Source organism: Hyperolius riggenbachi, chromosome 10, assembly GCF_040937935.1.
Source record: "Hyperolius riggenbachi isolate aHypRig1 chromosome 10, aHypRig1.pri, whole genome shotgun sequence".
NCBI classification, from domain to species: domain Eukaryota; kingdom Metazoa; phylum Chordata; class Amphibia; order Anura; family Hyperoliidae; genus Hyperolius; species Hyperolius riggenbachi.
This window is the reverse complement of record NC_090655.1, coordinates 228,633,186-228,647,238: the sequence shown is the minus strand read 5'-3', so window position 1 is coordinate 228,647,238 and position 14,053 is coordinate 228,633,186. Positions and strand designations below refer to the sequence as shown.

The 14,053-nt window shown below is 44.3% G+C and overlaps 1 protein-coding gene across 1 annotated transcript; it reads right to left on the bottom strand.

Moving 5' to 3' along the window:
- Positions 1 to 805: 805 nt before the first annotated feature.
- LOC137534748 (gastrula zinc finger protein XlCGF57.1-like) lies at positions 806 to 12,194 on the bottom strand. Its single transcript, XM_068256378.1, has 5 exons — positions 12,143 to 12,194; positions 9,167 to 9,222; positions 8,816 to 8,901; positions 8,409 to 8,694; positions 806 to 3,030 (listed from the first exon to the last, which is right to left on the bottom strand). The coding sequence occupies exons 2-5, from the start codon at positions 9,198 to 9,200 to the stop codon at positions 2,258 to 2,260; spliced, it is 1,179 nt and encodes a 392-aa protein (XP_068112479.1). The 5' UTR covers positions 9,201 to 9,222; positions 12,143 to 12,194; the 3' UTR covers positions 806 to 2,257.
- Positions 12,195 to 14,053: the final 1,859 nt, after the last annotated feature.

The following is a 14,053-nucleotide window of genomic DNA, read 5'->3' as shown; positions in this document are numbered from 1 at the left end:
AGGCCTGAAGATAGCGCCGTTTCTCCGCGTTCTAGCTGCCCATTCTCGTGTCCTGGTAGACTTCCTGGTTGTCCTCTGGCTCCACCCTACGCGTTTCGTCACTCCGCGTGACTCATCAGGGGCCTACCCGGGAGGCACGGGGGAGAGCCCGTTAATTACTCTAAATGCTGTTACCAATCCCTACTCTTGTGAGTATTTTAGCACAATAAAACTGTTTACCTTTTTACGGAATTACGCTATGGGATCTTACTTTAACTTATGAGGTACACTGAGGAACTTCAACTTGAAGGAGAGACAGCCTGGAGAGGAGGATTATCCACCTGGAGCAGCAGACATCTGACAGTCTGGAGGATCTCTACTAAGGAGGATATCAGAACCTATCTTGACCAGTCTCACAGTGGTCAACTTGGAAGGGTGAGTGCGGTCCCTAAGGGGACATTCAGCTACCTTTCATCTACTAATTGAAGTGGAGCGCTATCTATTATTTGGATCATCTGTATATAACTCATTACAGGCACGGTGTGCAGCCAAATTACACACATCACACCCCTATTACTTCTCACATTCCCTGTGTACATAGTATGTATATAACTAAAATGGGAAAATCAGTCATCTAAGTATACTGCATTATTGCTAACACTATTTGTTAAGAATAGCTCCACTTTGACACATAAATCTTATAATATATATGGAATCAAACAAGTCATAAATTGGTCACAAATTGGTCTTAAAATGTGATCCGATCTTCATCTAAGTCACCACAATAGACAATCACAGTCTGCTTAAACTAATACCACACAAATAATTAAATGTTTCCATGTTTTTATTGAACACGCCATGTAAACATTCACAGTGCAGGTGGAAAAATTCTGTGAACCGCTGGATTTAATAACTGGTTGAACCTCCTTTGGCAGCAATAACTTCAACCAAACGTTTCCTGTAGTTGCAGATCAGATGTGCACAACGGTCAGAAATAATTTTTGACTATTCCTCTTTACAGAACTGTTTCAGTTCACCAATATTCTTGGGATGTCTGGTGTAAATCGCTTTCAGGTCATGCCACAGCATCTCAATCGGATTGAGGTCAGGACTCGGACCACTCCAGAAGGTGTATTTTCTTCTGTTTAAGCCATTCTGTTGATTTACTTCTATTCTTTGAGTCATTGTCCGGTTGCAACAACCATCTTCTGCTGAGCTTTAGCTGGTGGACAGTATACAGTATATCTATATATGTATTGTGTAGTGTATGTATCTTAGTCTAGGGCCAATTTAGGGGGAAGTCAACTAACTTATCTGTATGTTTTTGGGATGTGGGAAGAAACCAGAGTGACTGGAGAAAACCCACACAGACACGGGGAGAAAATATAAACTCTGTGCAGATAGTGCTGCCCTGTCTGTATTCAGGGATGAACTCCAGTCCTCAAGTGCCAAAGTTCCTCACACATTTTAGGTGCAGCTCAAATTAACTGATGGAACTAAAACCAAGTGAGGTTCATCATGTAGAACACGTTTCTCAGTCCATCCTAAACACTGGCATGGCATTGGCCGTCAAGGACTGGAGTTCAACATCTGTGACTTGGTAGGCTTGTGTGTAGCACAGCTGCACAACCAAGTTTGGAGGGTCTCAGCACTAGATTGGTTGGATCGAAGAGGACGTTCAATGAATGATCACCGCTATCAGCTGCAGCAGTGATCATTCATTCATCAGACACTTTGATTGGTTTTTGGAACACATTCCTATTCACCAATCAGTGCTCTGCCGTGTAACTTCGAGGGCCTGTAAATACACAAGTATGCATGTCTATGCCCCTGGGAGCTAGAGTGAAGTTTTAAGGGACATAGATATGAGTAGCAAGAGTTGGTAAGTGGTTAAAGCCTCAGTCCTAGCCCCTGCATCGTTTGTATGTGAAGGGAATACAAACATGTATTTATGAGTAGTCCTAATAATACTCATTACACTTACATTCATATTACGCAGCTACGCAAAATAAAAGAATGATGTTAAGTGGAAGTTTAGGTAACATTTTATTTTTACCATTTGTTAGAAGCTGAAGGGTTAAACCACCTGAATGGTTTCTCATATCTCTTGCACTTGGCGAGATCTCTCCAACTGAATCTGACTTCCGCCATTGCAAGCAGCTGACCCTCCGTAAAGAATTTCACACCCTCAGGGCATCAACGAGCACAGCTGTATAACTCTTCTGTGGTCTATGGTAATCATTCCATGTAAAATATTTCCTACCCTCTGAACGTAGCACTAAGCAGCATGATTTTTCTGATGTCGTTGAAGGTCTGCTTTCATGGTGTACCGTTTTCCACAGTCCGAGCACTCAAAAGGCCGCTCCCCGGTGTGATTTCTCTGATGTCTAAGCTGGTGCTCTTTCCGACTGAAACCTTTCCCACACTCTGAACATGAAAATGGCCGCAATCCAGTGTGAATTCTCTGATGCCTCCGCAGTGCCCCTTTATCAATGAAACTTTCATCACACTCTGTACAAGAAAACGGGCGCTCTCCCGTGTGAATTCTTTTGTGCCTAAGAAGGTCTTCTTTCTGAGTGAAACCTTTCCCACACTCTGAGCATGGAAATGGCCTTTCCCCTGTGTGAAATTTCCGATGTCTGAGGAGAGCTCCTTTAACAATGAAGCATTCCCCACACTCTGAACATGAAAAAGGACGCTCATTTGTGTGTAGTTTCTGATGTTTTAGTAGGCTTCCTTTCTGTATGAAACCTTTCCCACACTCTGAGCAGGAAAAAGGCCTTTCCACCACATGACTGCTCTGATGTACAAGTAGAATCCGTTTTCTGTTGAAACATTTCCCACAAACTGAACATGAAAAAGGCCGCTCGCCTGTATGAATTCTTTGGTGTACAGCAAGATATGATTTCTGAGCAAACTGTTTCCCACACTCTGAACACGAAAACCGTTGTTCACTCCTGAGGCTTTTCTGTCTGGCGCTATTGCCTTCTGCTCTATTATTCCTGGTTGCCATACGGCGTCCCACTGAGGTATTGTTCATATATTTTCCATCTGCCGGGGAACAAAATATTGAATTTGAGGAACACTCATTTTTCACTTTTTATGTGGGTAACATGATAGCTGTACTTGTTATATGGAGAGATCTGATGGCTGCATTTGTTATATAGAGACCTGATGACTATGTTTGTTATATGGAGACCTGATGGCTGTGTTCGTTATATGGAGAACTGACGGCTGTGTTCATTATATGGAGACCGGATGGCTGTGTTCATTATATGGAGACCTGGTGAATGCATTTGTTATATAGAGACCTGATGGCTGCACTTGTTATATAGAGACCTGATGGCTGCACTTGTTGTATGGGAGACATGACGGCTGCACTTGTATGGGAGACATGACGGCTGCACTTGTTGTATGGGAGACATGACGGCTGCACTTGTTGTATGGGAGACATGACGGCTGCACTTGTTGTATGGGAGACATGACGGCTGCACTTGTTGTATGGGAGACATGACGGCTGCACTTGTTGTATGGGAGACATGACGGCTGCACTTGTTGTATGGGAGACATGACGGCTGCACTTGTTGTATGGGAGACATGACGGCTGCACTTGTTGTATGGGAGACATGACGGCTGCACTTGTTGTATGGGAGACATGACGGCTGCACTTGTTGTATGGGAGACATGACGGCTGCACTTGTTGTATGGGAGACATGACGGCTGCACTTGTTGTATGGGAGACATGACGGCTGCACTTGTTGTATGGGAGACATGACGGCTGCACTTGTTGTATGGGAGACATGACGGCTGCACTTGTTGTATGGGAGACATGACGGCTGCACTTGTTGTATGGGAGACATGACGGCTGCACTTGTTGTATGGGAGACATGACGGCTGCACTTGTTGTATGGGAGACATGACGGCTGCACTTGTTGTATGGGAGACATGACGGCTGCACTTGTTGTATGGGAGACATGACGGCTGCACTTGTTGTATGGGAGACATGACGGCTGCACTTGTTGTATGGGAGACATGACGGCTGCACTTGTTGTATGGGAGACATGAAGGCTGCACTTGTAGTATGGGAGACATGAAGGCTGCACTTGTAGTATGGGAGACCTGACGGCTGCACTTGTTATGTGGGAGACAGAATAGCTGCACTTGTTATTATAGGGGGGAAAAAAACAAAAAACACAAAATCCAGCCTCCTCACCTCGAGCTAGGACATTCAAATACTTGCAGATGTAATACAGAGGTGCTGGAAGGGGTGTGGCAAGCATAACAGCAAAGTCAAAATGAACTTCCGCACACTCATGTAAATCCTCATGTGAATCCATTCACAAAAATCGTGCAGAAATCAATGCTGTCCCTACAGCTAAATTAAAAGCTGAGACCTTCGTAACAAGAATAAAGTCTCTTGCATAGTCACATACACCGCGTAGAGGTAGCCCAGTTTTGTATGTGTCCTAACTCTGGCCCTGTAACATGCATAGCACAAACATGCACGCATTCAGCGCATCAAAACCTATATAAGGAATAGGAGCACATATTCCTAGGTTTTGATTCGCTGAATGCGTGCATGTTTGTGCTATGCATGTTACAGGGCCAGAGTTAGGACACATACAACACTGGGCTACCTCTACGCGGTGTATGTGACTACGTAAGAGACTTTATTCTTGTAACGAAGATCCCAGCTTTTAACTTAGCTGCAGGGACAGCATTGATTGCTGCACGATTTTTGTGAATGGATTCGCAGGAGTGTGCGGAAGTTCATTTTGACTTTGCTGTTTTGCTAGCCACACCCCTTCCAGCACTTCTCTATTTCATCTGCAAGTGTTTAAATGTGTTCAGAAGTTCATTTTGACTTTGCTAGTTATTATAGGAGACACAGTGGATGCACTAGTTATTATAGGAGACACGGTGGATGCACTAGTTAGTGATACAGTAATAGCTGTCCTTAGTCCACAAAAATGAAATAAACCAATCAAAAAAATAGTTACTTGTGCTGAAGTCCCCGTATTTTTAAAGTCAGATATACATATCTGATTGTGACTGTATATATGATGTGTACACAGGAATCTCTTATATTTACTAAATAACATCTATGCTGTAAGTATAAAGCCTGATGTGTAGCCGTGTCACTAATAGAGATGGTCAATGAGATGGAAATAATTCTGCGTTGATGCTGATTTATACAAATTTATGCACTCTCTTTGCTCATGAAATCCAATAATTTGATATGTTGTTAGAATTTGGTTTGGTGACTATGAATTAAAGCGTACCTGAGACGGATGAAAAGAATAGTTTTATACATACCTGGGGCTTCTTCCAGACCCCTTCAGGCCAATCAGTCCCTCGCTGTCCTTCTCCACCACCTGGATCTTCTGCTATGAGTCCCGATAATTCAGCCAGTCAGCACAGTCTGGCCACGTGCTGCTCCTACAGCCAGGAACATTCTGCACCTGCGCAATAGTGCTGCGCAGGTGTAGAACGCTCCCGGCGGCGGAGTGTGTGCATGCGCACTTACGCAGAGACTGGCTCAAATGCCTGGACTCATAGCAGAAGATCCAGGTGGCAGAGGAGGACAGCGAGCGACTGATTAGCCTGAAGGGGGCTGGAGGAAGCCCCAAGTATGTATAAAACTTTAATTTCATCTGTCTCAGGTTTACTTTGTTACACAGTAGTACTATACTGTACATATGCACTCCCCACAGAGCTGCAGGGAATCCACTGAGAATGTTGTGCACATTGAACACAGAGGTGTTGTCTGTCACCCATAAACCTGGTTCAGATTGTGCATGAAGAATGTGTAATAGAGGAAGAATCTCCTTATTCCCCTGCAGAGTACCTGCACATCCCTCTTACATGTACCCACAGTCATATTGCCTAGGGCCTGATCCATGTTCAGATTGTGCATGAAGAATGTGTAATAGAGGAAGAATCTCCTCATTCCCCTGCAGAGTACCTGCACATCACTCTTACCTGTACCCACAGTTACATTGCCTAGGGCCTGATAGATGTTCTTTGTTCCTGCCTGTACCTTTCTACAAGTACTTTTACCAAGGACTAGTTTTAGTCTATGACTAAAAGTATTAGAGGCAGAAATCAGCCAAATAGTCAGGTAACTGGTATTGTTTAAAAGGGAATAAATATGGCAGCCTCCATATCCCTTTTTCTAATGCACAATAAATGTGACCACACAGTGAGTCTTTTTTGGACATACACGCTTGTTGAGTCCTGTTTTCCCCATTTTCCTAAATGTTGCAGCCTCCATATCCCTCTCATTTCAGTTGTCTTTTAAAATTGCTAAGCATTGGCAGTTAGGACATGCATTTTATGCTAAATACTTTCAATCAACAAGATTGTAATATGCAAATTAGAGGAGTCGGAGGAAACCTAAACTGAGGAGTCGGTGGATTTTTGTACCGACTCCACAGCATGGTTATTATAGGCGACACGGTGGATGCAGTAATTATTATAGGAGACATGGGGCCTGATGCATGTAACTGCGATAATATTGCCATGCGCAGACAATACACTGCAAAATTACCCTTACTTCCGTCAGCAGTGATGCGAGTTACGTTATTAGTGCGACCCGTGGTACTCGTTGCTGTACTCGTACTGTTGCTATGGTAATGTGTATTACTAGCGAGTGGTACCATAGAAACCGTGGGTCAGGCTAATAGGGTAACTCACGCTACATTTATAAGCCAGTCATGTTGCCCAGCTACAGTGGTGTGAAAAACTATTTGCCCCTTCCTGATTTCTTATTCTTTTGCATGTTTGTCACACTTAAATGTTTCTGCTCATCAAAAACCGTTAATTATTAGTCAAAGATAACATAATTGAACACAAAATGCAGTTTTAAATGATGTTTTTTATTATTTAGTGAGAAAAAAACCTCAAAACCTACATGGCCCTGTGTGAAAAAGAAATTGCCCCCTGAACCTAATAACTGGTTGGGCCACCCTTAGCAGCAATAACTGCAATCAAGCATTTGCGATAACTTGCAACAAGTCTTTTACAGCGCTCTGGAGGAATTTTGGCCCACTCATCTTTGCAGAATTGTTGTAATTCAGCTTTATTTGAGGGTTTTCTAGCATGAACCGCCTTTTTAAGGTCATGCCACAACATCTCAATAGGATTCAGGTCAGGACTGACTAGGCCACTCCAAAGCCTTCATTTTGTTTTTCTTCAGCCATTCAGAGGTGGATTTGCTGGTGTGTTTTGGGTCATTGTCCTGCTGCAGCACCCAAGATCGCTTCAGCTTGAGTTGACGAACAGATGGCCAGACATTCTCCTTCAGGATTTATTGGTAGACAGTAGAGTTCATGGTTCCATCTATCACAGCAAGCCTTCTAGGTCCTGAAGCAGCAAAACAACCCCAGACCATCACACTACCACCACCATATTTTACTGTTGGTATGATGTTCTTCTGCTGAAATGCTGTGTTACTTCTACACCAGATGTAACGGGACACGCACCTTCCAAAAAGTTCAACTTTTGTCTCGTCGGTCCACAAGGTATTTTCCCAAAAGTCTTGGCAATCATTGAGATTTTTTTTTAGCAAAATTGAGACGAGCCTTAATGTTCTTTTTGCTTAAAAGTGGTTTGCGCCTTGGATATCTGCCATGCAGGCCGTTTTTGCCCAGTCTCTTTCTTATGGTGGAGTCGTGAACACTGACCTTCATTGAGGCAAGTGAGGCCTGCAGTTCTTTAGATGTTGTCCTGGGGTCTTTTGTGGCCTCTCGGATGAGTTTTCTCTGCGCTCTTGGGGTAATTTTGGTCGGCCGGCGACTCCTGGGAAGGTTCATCACTGTTCCATGTGTTTGCCATTTGTGGATAATGGCTCTCACTGTGGTTTGCTGGAGTCCCAAAGCTTTAGAAATGGCTTTATAACCTTTACCAGACTGATAGATTTCAATTACAGTACTTTTGTTCTCATTTGTTCCTGAATTTCTTTGGATCTTGGCATGATGTCTAGCTTTTGAGGTGTTTTTGGTCTACTTCTCTGTGTCAGATAGCTCCTATTTAAGTGATTTCTTGATTGAAACAAGTGTGGCAGTAATCAGGCCTGGGGGTGACTACAGAAATTGAACTCAGGTGTAATAAACCACCTTTAAGTTATTTTTTAACAAGGGGGGGCAATCACTTTTTCACACAGGGCCATGTAGATTTGGACTTTTTTTTTCTCACTAAATAATAAAAACCATCATTTAAAACTGCATTTTGTGTTCAATTAGGTTATCTTTGACTAATAGTTAACGGTTTTTGATGAGCAGAAACATTTAAGTGTGACAAACATGCAAAAGAATAAGAAATCAGGAAGGGGGCAAATAGTTTTTCACACCACTGTATATGAAGCTCTCACTCTTCTAGAACCAAAATATAAATGTTAAATGCTGCTGAATTTAGAGTTTGTTACTTACCTGTGTTGATATCTAGAGAACAATCCTCTTGTATGATTGTCTTGATCACCTCTCCTTCATCCATAGACTGCTGATCACCCATCTCATCTTCATCTTCTTCCTGTTTAATGGTTATCATCAATACACCCTCCTCTATAGACTGCTGATCATCCCTCACATACGTCTCTTCTTCTTCCTCCTCTTTAACAGTCTCCATTATGTTACCCTCCTTTGTTGACTCCTCATCAAATCTCCCGAATGTCTCTTCCTCTTTAACCTCAACCTTCATAACAATCAAGTTCTCATCCTAATTCCACAAAAATCCAGAAAATAAAAATAATATGTTAGCCTTATGATAGACTTGAATAAAACGTTACAGTTTGTAATATTTTTTTTTTAGCATTAGAGTGACTCTCACTTCCACCTACTTGATAATGGTGATCTTCCTGTGGACAATCCTGTGAATTAAGAGAACCTGTATGTCTCTCTGGTGGGTTTCTGTTGCTGGATCCATCTGTAGGAAACACACACACTGACTGATTACATTGCCTCTGTGCAATTATCAGATGATGGGTGATCTAGGTGGACCCTCCATACTGCCCTCTCCTTTGTAAGAAATGAAAGGAGTTTTGAATCAGGATGATTCCATTTATTGTCTAACTTAGAAGAAAAGGAGTAAGCTTTTAGCTGTGAAGCCTTCGTCAGACTTGATTCCTGCATACTGACAACATTTAGAACACACCAGCTAATATACACTGGACATTAAAGTCTTCTCTTACCCAGTGACGTGAGGGGTGGCAGATTCTCCATCATGATGTCTTCACAGTCCTCTCTCCTGTATGGAGCAATAGATAAAAAAACTTTAGAGCTGTCTATCTGAACCTTTTCGCCCAGGAGGAAACCTTCAAATAATTTTTGGATCTCAGAGAGATCTTGTATTAGCACCCCATTGCATGTTACTCCTCAATAGTGCTTTCTATTACTGCAACCTGTGGTAGTGTTTCTTATTATAGTCATACCTCCCAACTTTTTGACATAAGAAAGAGAAACACGTTAGCCAAGCCCCTGCCACACCCCTAATCACGCCCCACCACGCCCCTAGTCACACATACCATAAAGATTTCATGAGAAAAGTATGTAATTTTCCAATTCTAACCACACTGGTCCTTTCTATCCTGGTTAATTTTCCTTCATATTAACATTTGAAAATAAGAAATATATTAATTTAAAGGATGGGAATAAAGTTTAGCATCAGTTAAATACATTTTTCACTAGAAAAATATATATATTGACACAGATCTGTACATCAGTCCTGAAAGAGGGACAAATGAGGAAGAAAGAAGGATAGAGTTCCCAAAGAGGGACTGTCCCTTTTTCGGAAAAAAGGGACAGTTGGGAGCTATGATTATAGTTCCCAGGGCTGTGGAGTTGGTACAAAAATCATACAACTCCCAGTGTTCTCCCCAGGCTCTTTTAGCCGGGTGCTCCACCCGGCTAGTTTTGGTGAGCACCCGGCTGCCATCAGCTCAACTCCACCTCTGCTGTAAGCAGAAATGTGCAGAGAAGCACTGGCCCTGCATTCTTTCATCTCGCCCCACCCGGCTACTTTTTCATGCCACCCAGCTGGAAAAAAATTCTGGGGAGAACACTGGACTCCAATTCCAACTCCTCAGTTTATGAATCCACCGACTCAGACTCCAACACCAATTACCAAAAATGGCTCAGACTCAGAGTCCTCCACTCCGACTCCTTAGTCTAATTCGTACCAGGTTTGTGGATTCGGTACAACAATCATCCGAATCCGTCTCCTCAGTTTCTGAGACCACCGACTCCAGGTACCCAAAATTGCTCCGACTCCTCGACTCCAACGCCACAGGCCTGATAGTGCCTACAGTTTTTATACTACCTCACCAACATACTGTTTTTATTACTGCCCGCCTTATTATACTGATTCCCAATTTAGCTTTTCATTTTATTGAGGAGTCAATGAGGTACTTTTTCACCCCCCCCCCCCCCCCCCCCCCCAAATGAGGCCAGCCCTATTGGAGAGAGACATGCCAGGGAGCCCCTGCAATGTCCTCAAGGAACCCTAGTTTATATTGGTGTAACCAATATCTTTCATTTGGGGCTTTCCACAAACCATCTACTGTTCTCTGATACAGTAAAGGTAACATCCAACTGAAAATTGCTACAGAGATCTGGTCACCCCAAGATGCTTTGTGATTTTCTTAAAAATGTTCTATCCATTTCATCCACTCAATAGTGATTAGCATCATTGTCACATGATCCAATCACAAAACGTCCTGTATGCCCGGCAGTTTGACTTTTTTTTAAAGGAGAATATTAGCAGCCACTACATGTAATCTCCACTGGGATTACCTGAACTGTTTTTAATGTACATACAGAGGTGAAGTAAACTGTAAATGCAATGTGTGCACTATTATTGTGGGATGGGGTGTAATGCTGGGGACTGCACTGTAATGTGTGGGTTAGGGGAGGGCTTGGGGAGTCACTGGCCTGGGGTAAAGGGGGAGGGGTAGAGGCGGGCTCAGGCAGAGCAGTGAGCAGAAGGCTGAAGTGACTCATTTCCCCAGGATTCAGTGAACCCATCTTCCTCCTAGGCATCTCAGTCTCTATGGCCCCAGCGGTGTCTGTCATCATATAACCTGCTGGTAAATGTCCGGCTACCTAATAATGGGGGCTTTCTGGCAGCCTAATACTAGGGGATCTCCTCTTGCTATTTTTAGTGTCCGTCACATTCTGGCTACATGTACTCAAAGGTTCCTCTGGCTATTTTGAGTGCGAGTCACATTCTGGCTACCTTAGACTGGAGAAGGGGGGGGGGGGTCTCTGGCTACCTATATTAGGGGGTCATGTTTGGCTACCTATACTGGGGGCCCCACTCTAGATACCCAGTACAGGGGGCTCTGCTGGCTGCAAACTAATGGGGGGTACCTCTGGCTACCTATACTGGGGTCCCCACTCTATGTACCTAGTACAAGGGGCTCTGCTGGCTATAAACTAATGGGGGGGGGGGGTACCTCTGGCTACCTATACTGGGGGCCCCACTCTATATACCTAGTACAAGGGGCTCTGTTGGCTATAAACTAATGGGGGAGGTACATTTGGCTACCCATACTGGGGGCTACCTAGAACCCCTGGCCAATCTAGCTATGTACACATGTGGGCTGCCTAATACTGTGGGGCACCTTTGGCTATGGCATTGCAACAGTGCCCAAGTCACTAGGTATGCTGCTATAGCACACATCCAACTGAATCACTTTCTATTGATTTTGTGCAGCTTATCGAATGAAAGTCTGATCTTTCTTTTTACATGCCAGTGCTGCAGAGCTAGGAAGGCTGCTATCTACATAACCTTACTAAATGGGAGGAACAGTGACCCACTACAGGGTAAATGTGACTTTTTTCACATCGGCTAATAAAGTAGTTACTGCACTGATAAAGTGCTGCAAATGAATGGCCACATAAGACTAAGGTAAGATTTGTGTTTGGAAGAGTTTTCAATTAATACATTCCCGTTTTATGGCAAATGCAAAACAAGAGAAGAGTCAGTTTCTGAGGTCTGAAGAATAGATATGCCTGTATCAGGTAGTTTGTAAAAATATCTTTCAACTCCTCACATATGTATGAAAATAATATGTGGGTGTAGGTAAATATAACAGATGGTACAACAACCGCTTGCAGGTGGCTCAAGAGGAGTATATACATAATCAATCATCATGAATTCATGTTACCTTCTATCCAGCAATGTCCCCTCTCTATTTCCTGCTGCTTCACATCTAGGAACTTCCTTTTCTAAGTATGACATAATTTCCTGTCACCGTTCACCACCTTGTGGTCAATGTGGGAACTGCCGTTCTAACTTCTTAATGATTTTTTTTATTACAGACACAGTACAAGACAAATAAGACAAGACAAATAACATTTATATTGCGCTTTTCTCCTTGCGGACTCAAAGCGCCAGAGCAGAGCAGCAGCCACTAGGGCGCGCTCTATTGGCAGTAGCAGTGTAAGGGAGACTTGCCAAAGGTCTCCTACTGAATTAGTGCTGGCTTACTGAACAGGCAGAGCCGAGATTCGAACCCTGGTCTCCTGTGTCAGAGGCAGAGCCCTTACCCATTACACTATCGTCACTTTACTCAGAATCAATGTATTTCTCAAAAAAAAAAAAAACAAAACAGAAGTTGTACCCAGAATTGTTTGTGGCACATACCGCATCGGTGATGGTACAGCAAGCATAAACACAGGGGCAAACCCAGGATTTTCAAGGGGGGTGGAGGGGTTAGGATCGTGAATGGTCTCCCTCAGCCATGCACAATACAGTATAATATGGTAGGACATCATGCTGGGTACACATGGTGCAATTTCCCGTCCGACTGACAGCATCTGACAATTATTTCTTAACAACAGGATCGATCAGGAGCAGTTTGGATACAGATAATAATGAGGACAGCTGACATTGCTAATGAAGGGGAAAGTGAAGCATTCACACAGAAGGGCACACTGCTGCTCCATGCTCTGTACACACCCTGCTGCTCCATGCTCTGTACACACGCTGCTGCTCCATGCTCTGTACACACGCTGCTGCTCCATGCTCTGTACACACGCTGCTGCTCCATGCTCTGTACACACGCTGCTGCTCCATGCTCTGTACACACGCTGCTGCTCCATGCTCTGTACACAGGCTCGTGCTCCATGCTGTACACACGCTGCTGCTTCATGCTCTGTACACACCTTGCTGCTCCATGCTCTGTACACACCCTGCTGCTCCATTCAAAGTCAACTGTAGCAGGGAAAGAAAGGGGGCAGTGCTGTGAGCTGCAGGATACCTGCAGATATTCTGTTGTCTCAACTTGTGCCTGTCCCCAGACACTGCACTGGCCCTAGTGTGAGGGGGGGGGGGGGGGGGGGATAGTGGGCAACTGTAATCCCCCACCTGAGTTTGCCTATGCAGGTACATTGCTGTAAGCTTGCTACTGGGATGGCTGGAAATTGTCTATCCAGTATCCTGCTGAGGACTGTCTCTTGTGTGGAGGAAAAAATGGATGGTGAAGGTTTGGAAGCTTGTGACTAGGATTGTTGGGATTTGTTGTTCATGTAGTAGCCTGCTGCAGAGAACAAAAATCATTTTGTGGACAGTTTTGTGTGCAGTCTATGCCCAATAAATGATATCTGTAACGTTCAGCTATGCTATGCTGCTGTGTGCTCTCACCTGCCTGGCGTTCTGATTCCCGCGGCCTGCGGGAAAGTTTTTTGCAAATTTGTTTTAATCACGTAGCTAGTCTAGCGCTAGCTACATGATTCCCCCCTCCCTGCGGCATCCCTCCCTGCCCTCCGATCGCCGCCGGCGCAAAGACCCGTCCAGAAATCCCGTTCTGAACGTGATTTCCTTGAGGGCTTCCCCCGTCGCCATGGCGATGAACGTCGTGACGTCGTCGACGTCACAGGGAGTCCCGATCCAGCCCTCAGCGCTGCCTGGCTATGATTGGCCAGGCAGCGCACGGGGTCTCGGGGGGGCCCTGTATCGCGGCGGGTAGCGGCGGATCGGTGGCGATCAGGTAGGACACGCAGCAAGCAAAGTGCTTGCTGCATGTTTTAAAAAAAAATTATTCAAAATCGGCCCAGCGGGGCCTGAGCGGTGACCT

What these genes read in the sequence shown, in the direction of transcription:
- LOC137534748 (XM_068256378.1), bottom strand. Translation starts at nt 9,200, where the DNA reads ATGATGGAGAATCTGCCACCCCTCACGTCACTGG. An exon ending in GCCACCCCTCACGTCACTGG is followed by an intron (nt 8,902 to 9,166) that starts GTAAGAGAAGAC and finishes TGTTTCCTACAG; the next exon opens with ATGGATCCAGCAACAGAAAC. An exon ending in AGGAAGATCACCATTATCAA is followed by an intron (nt 8,695 to 8,815) that starts GTAGGTGGAAGT and finishes TTGTGGAATTAG; the next exon opens with GATGAGAACTTGATTGTTAT.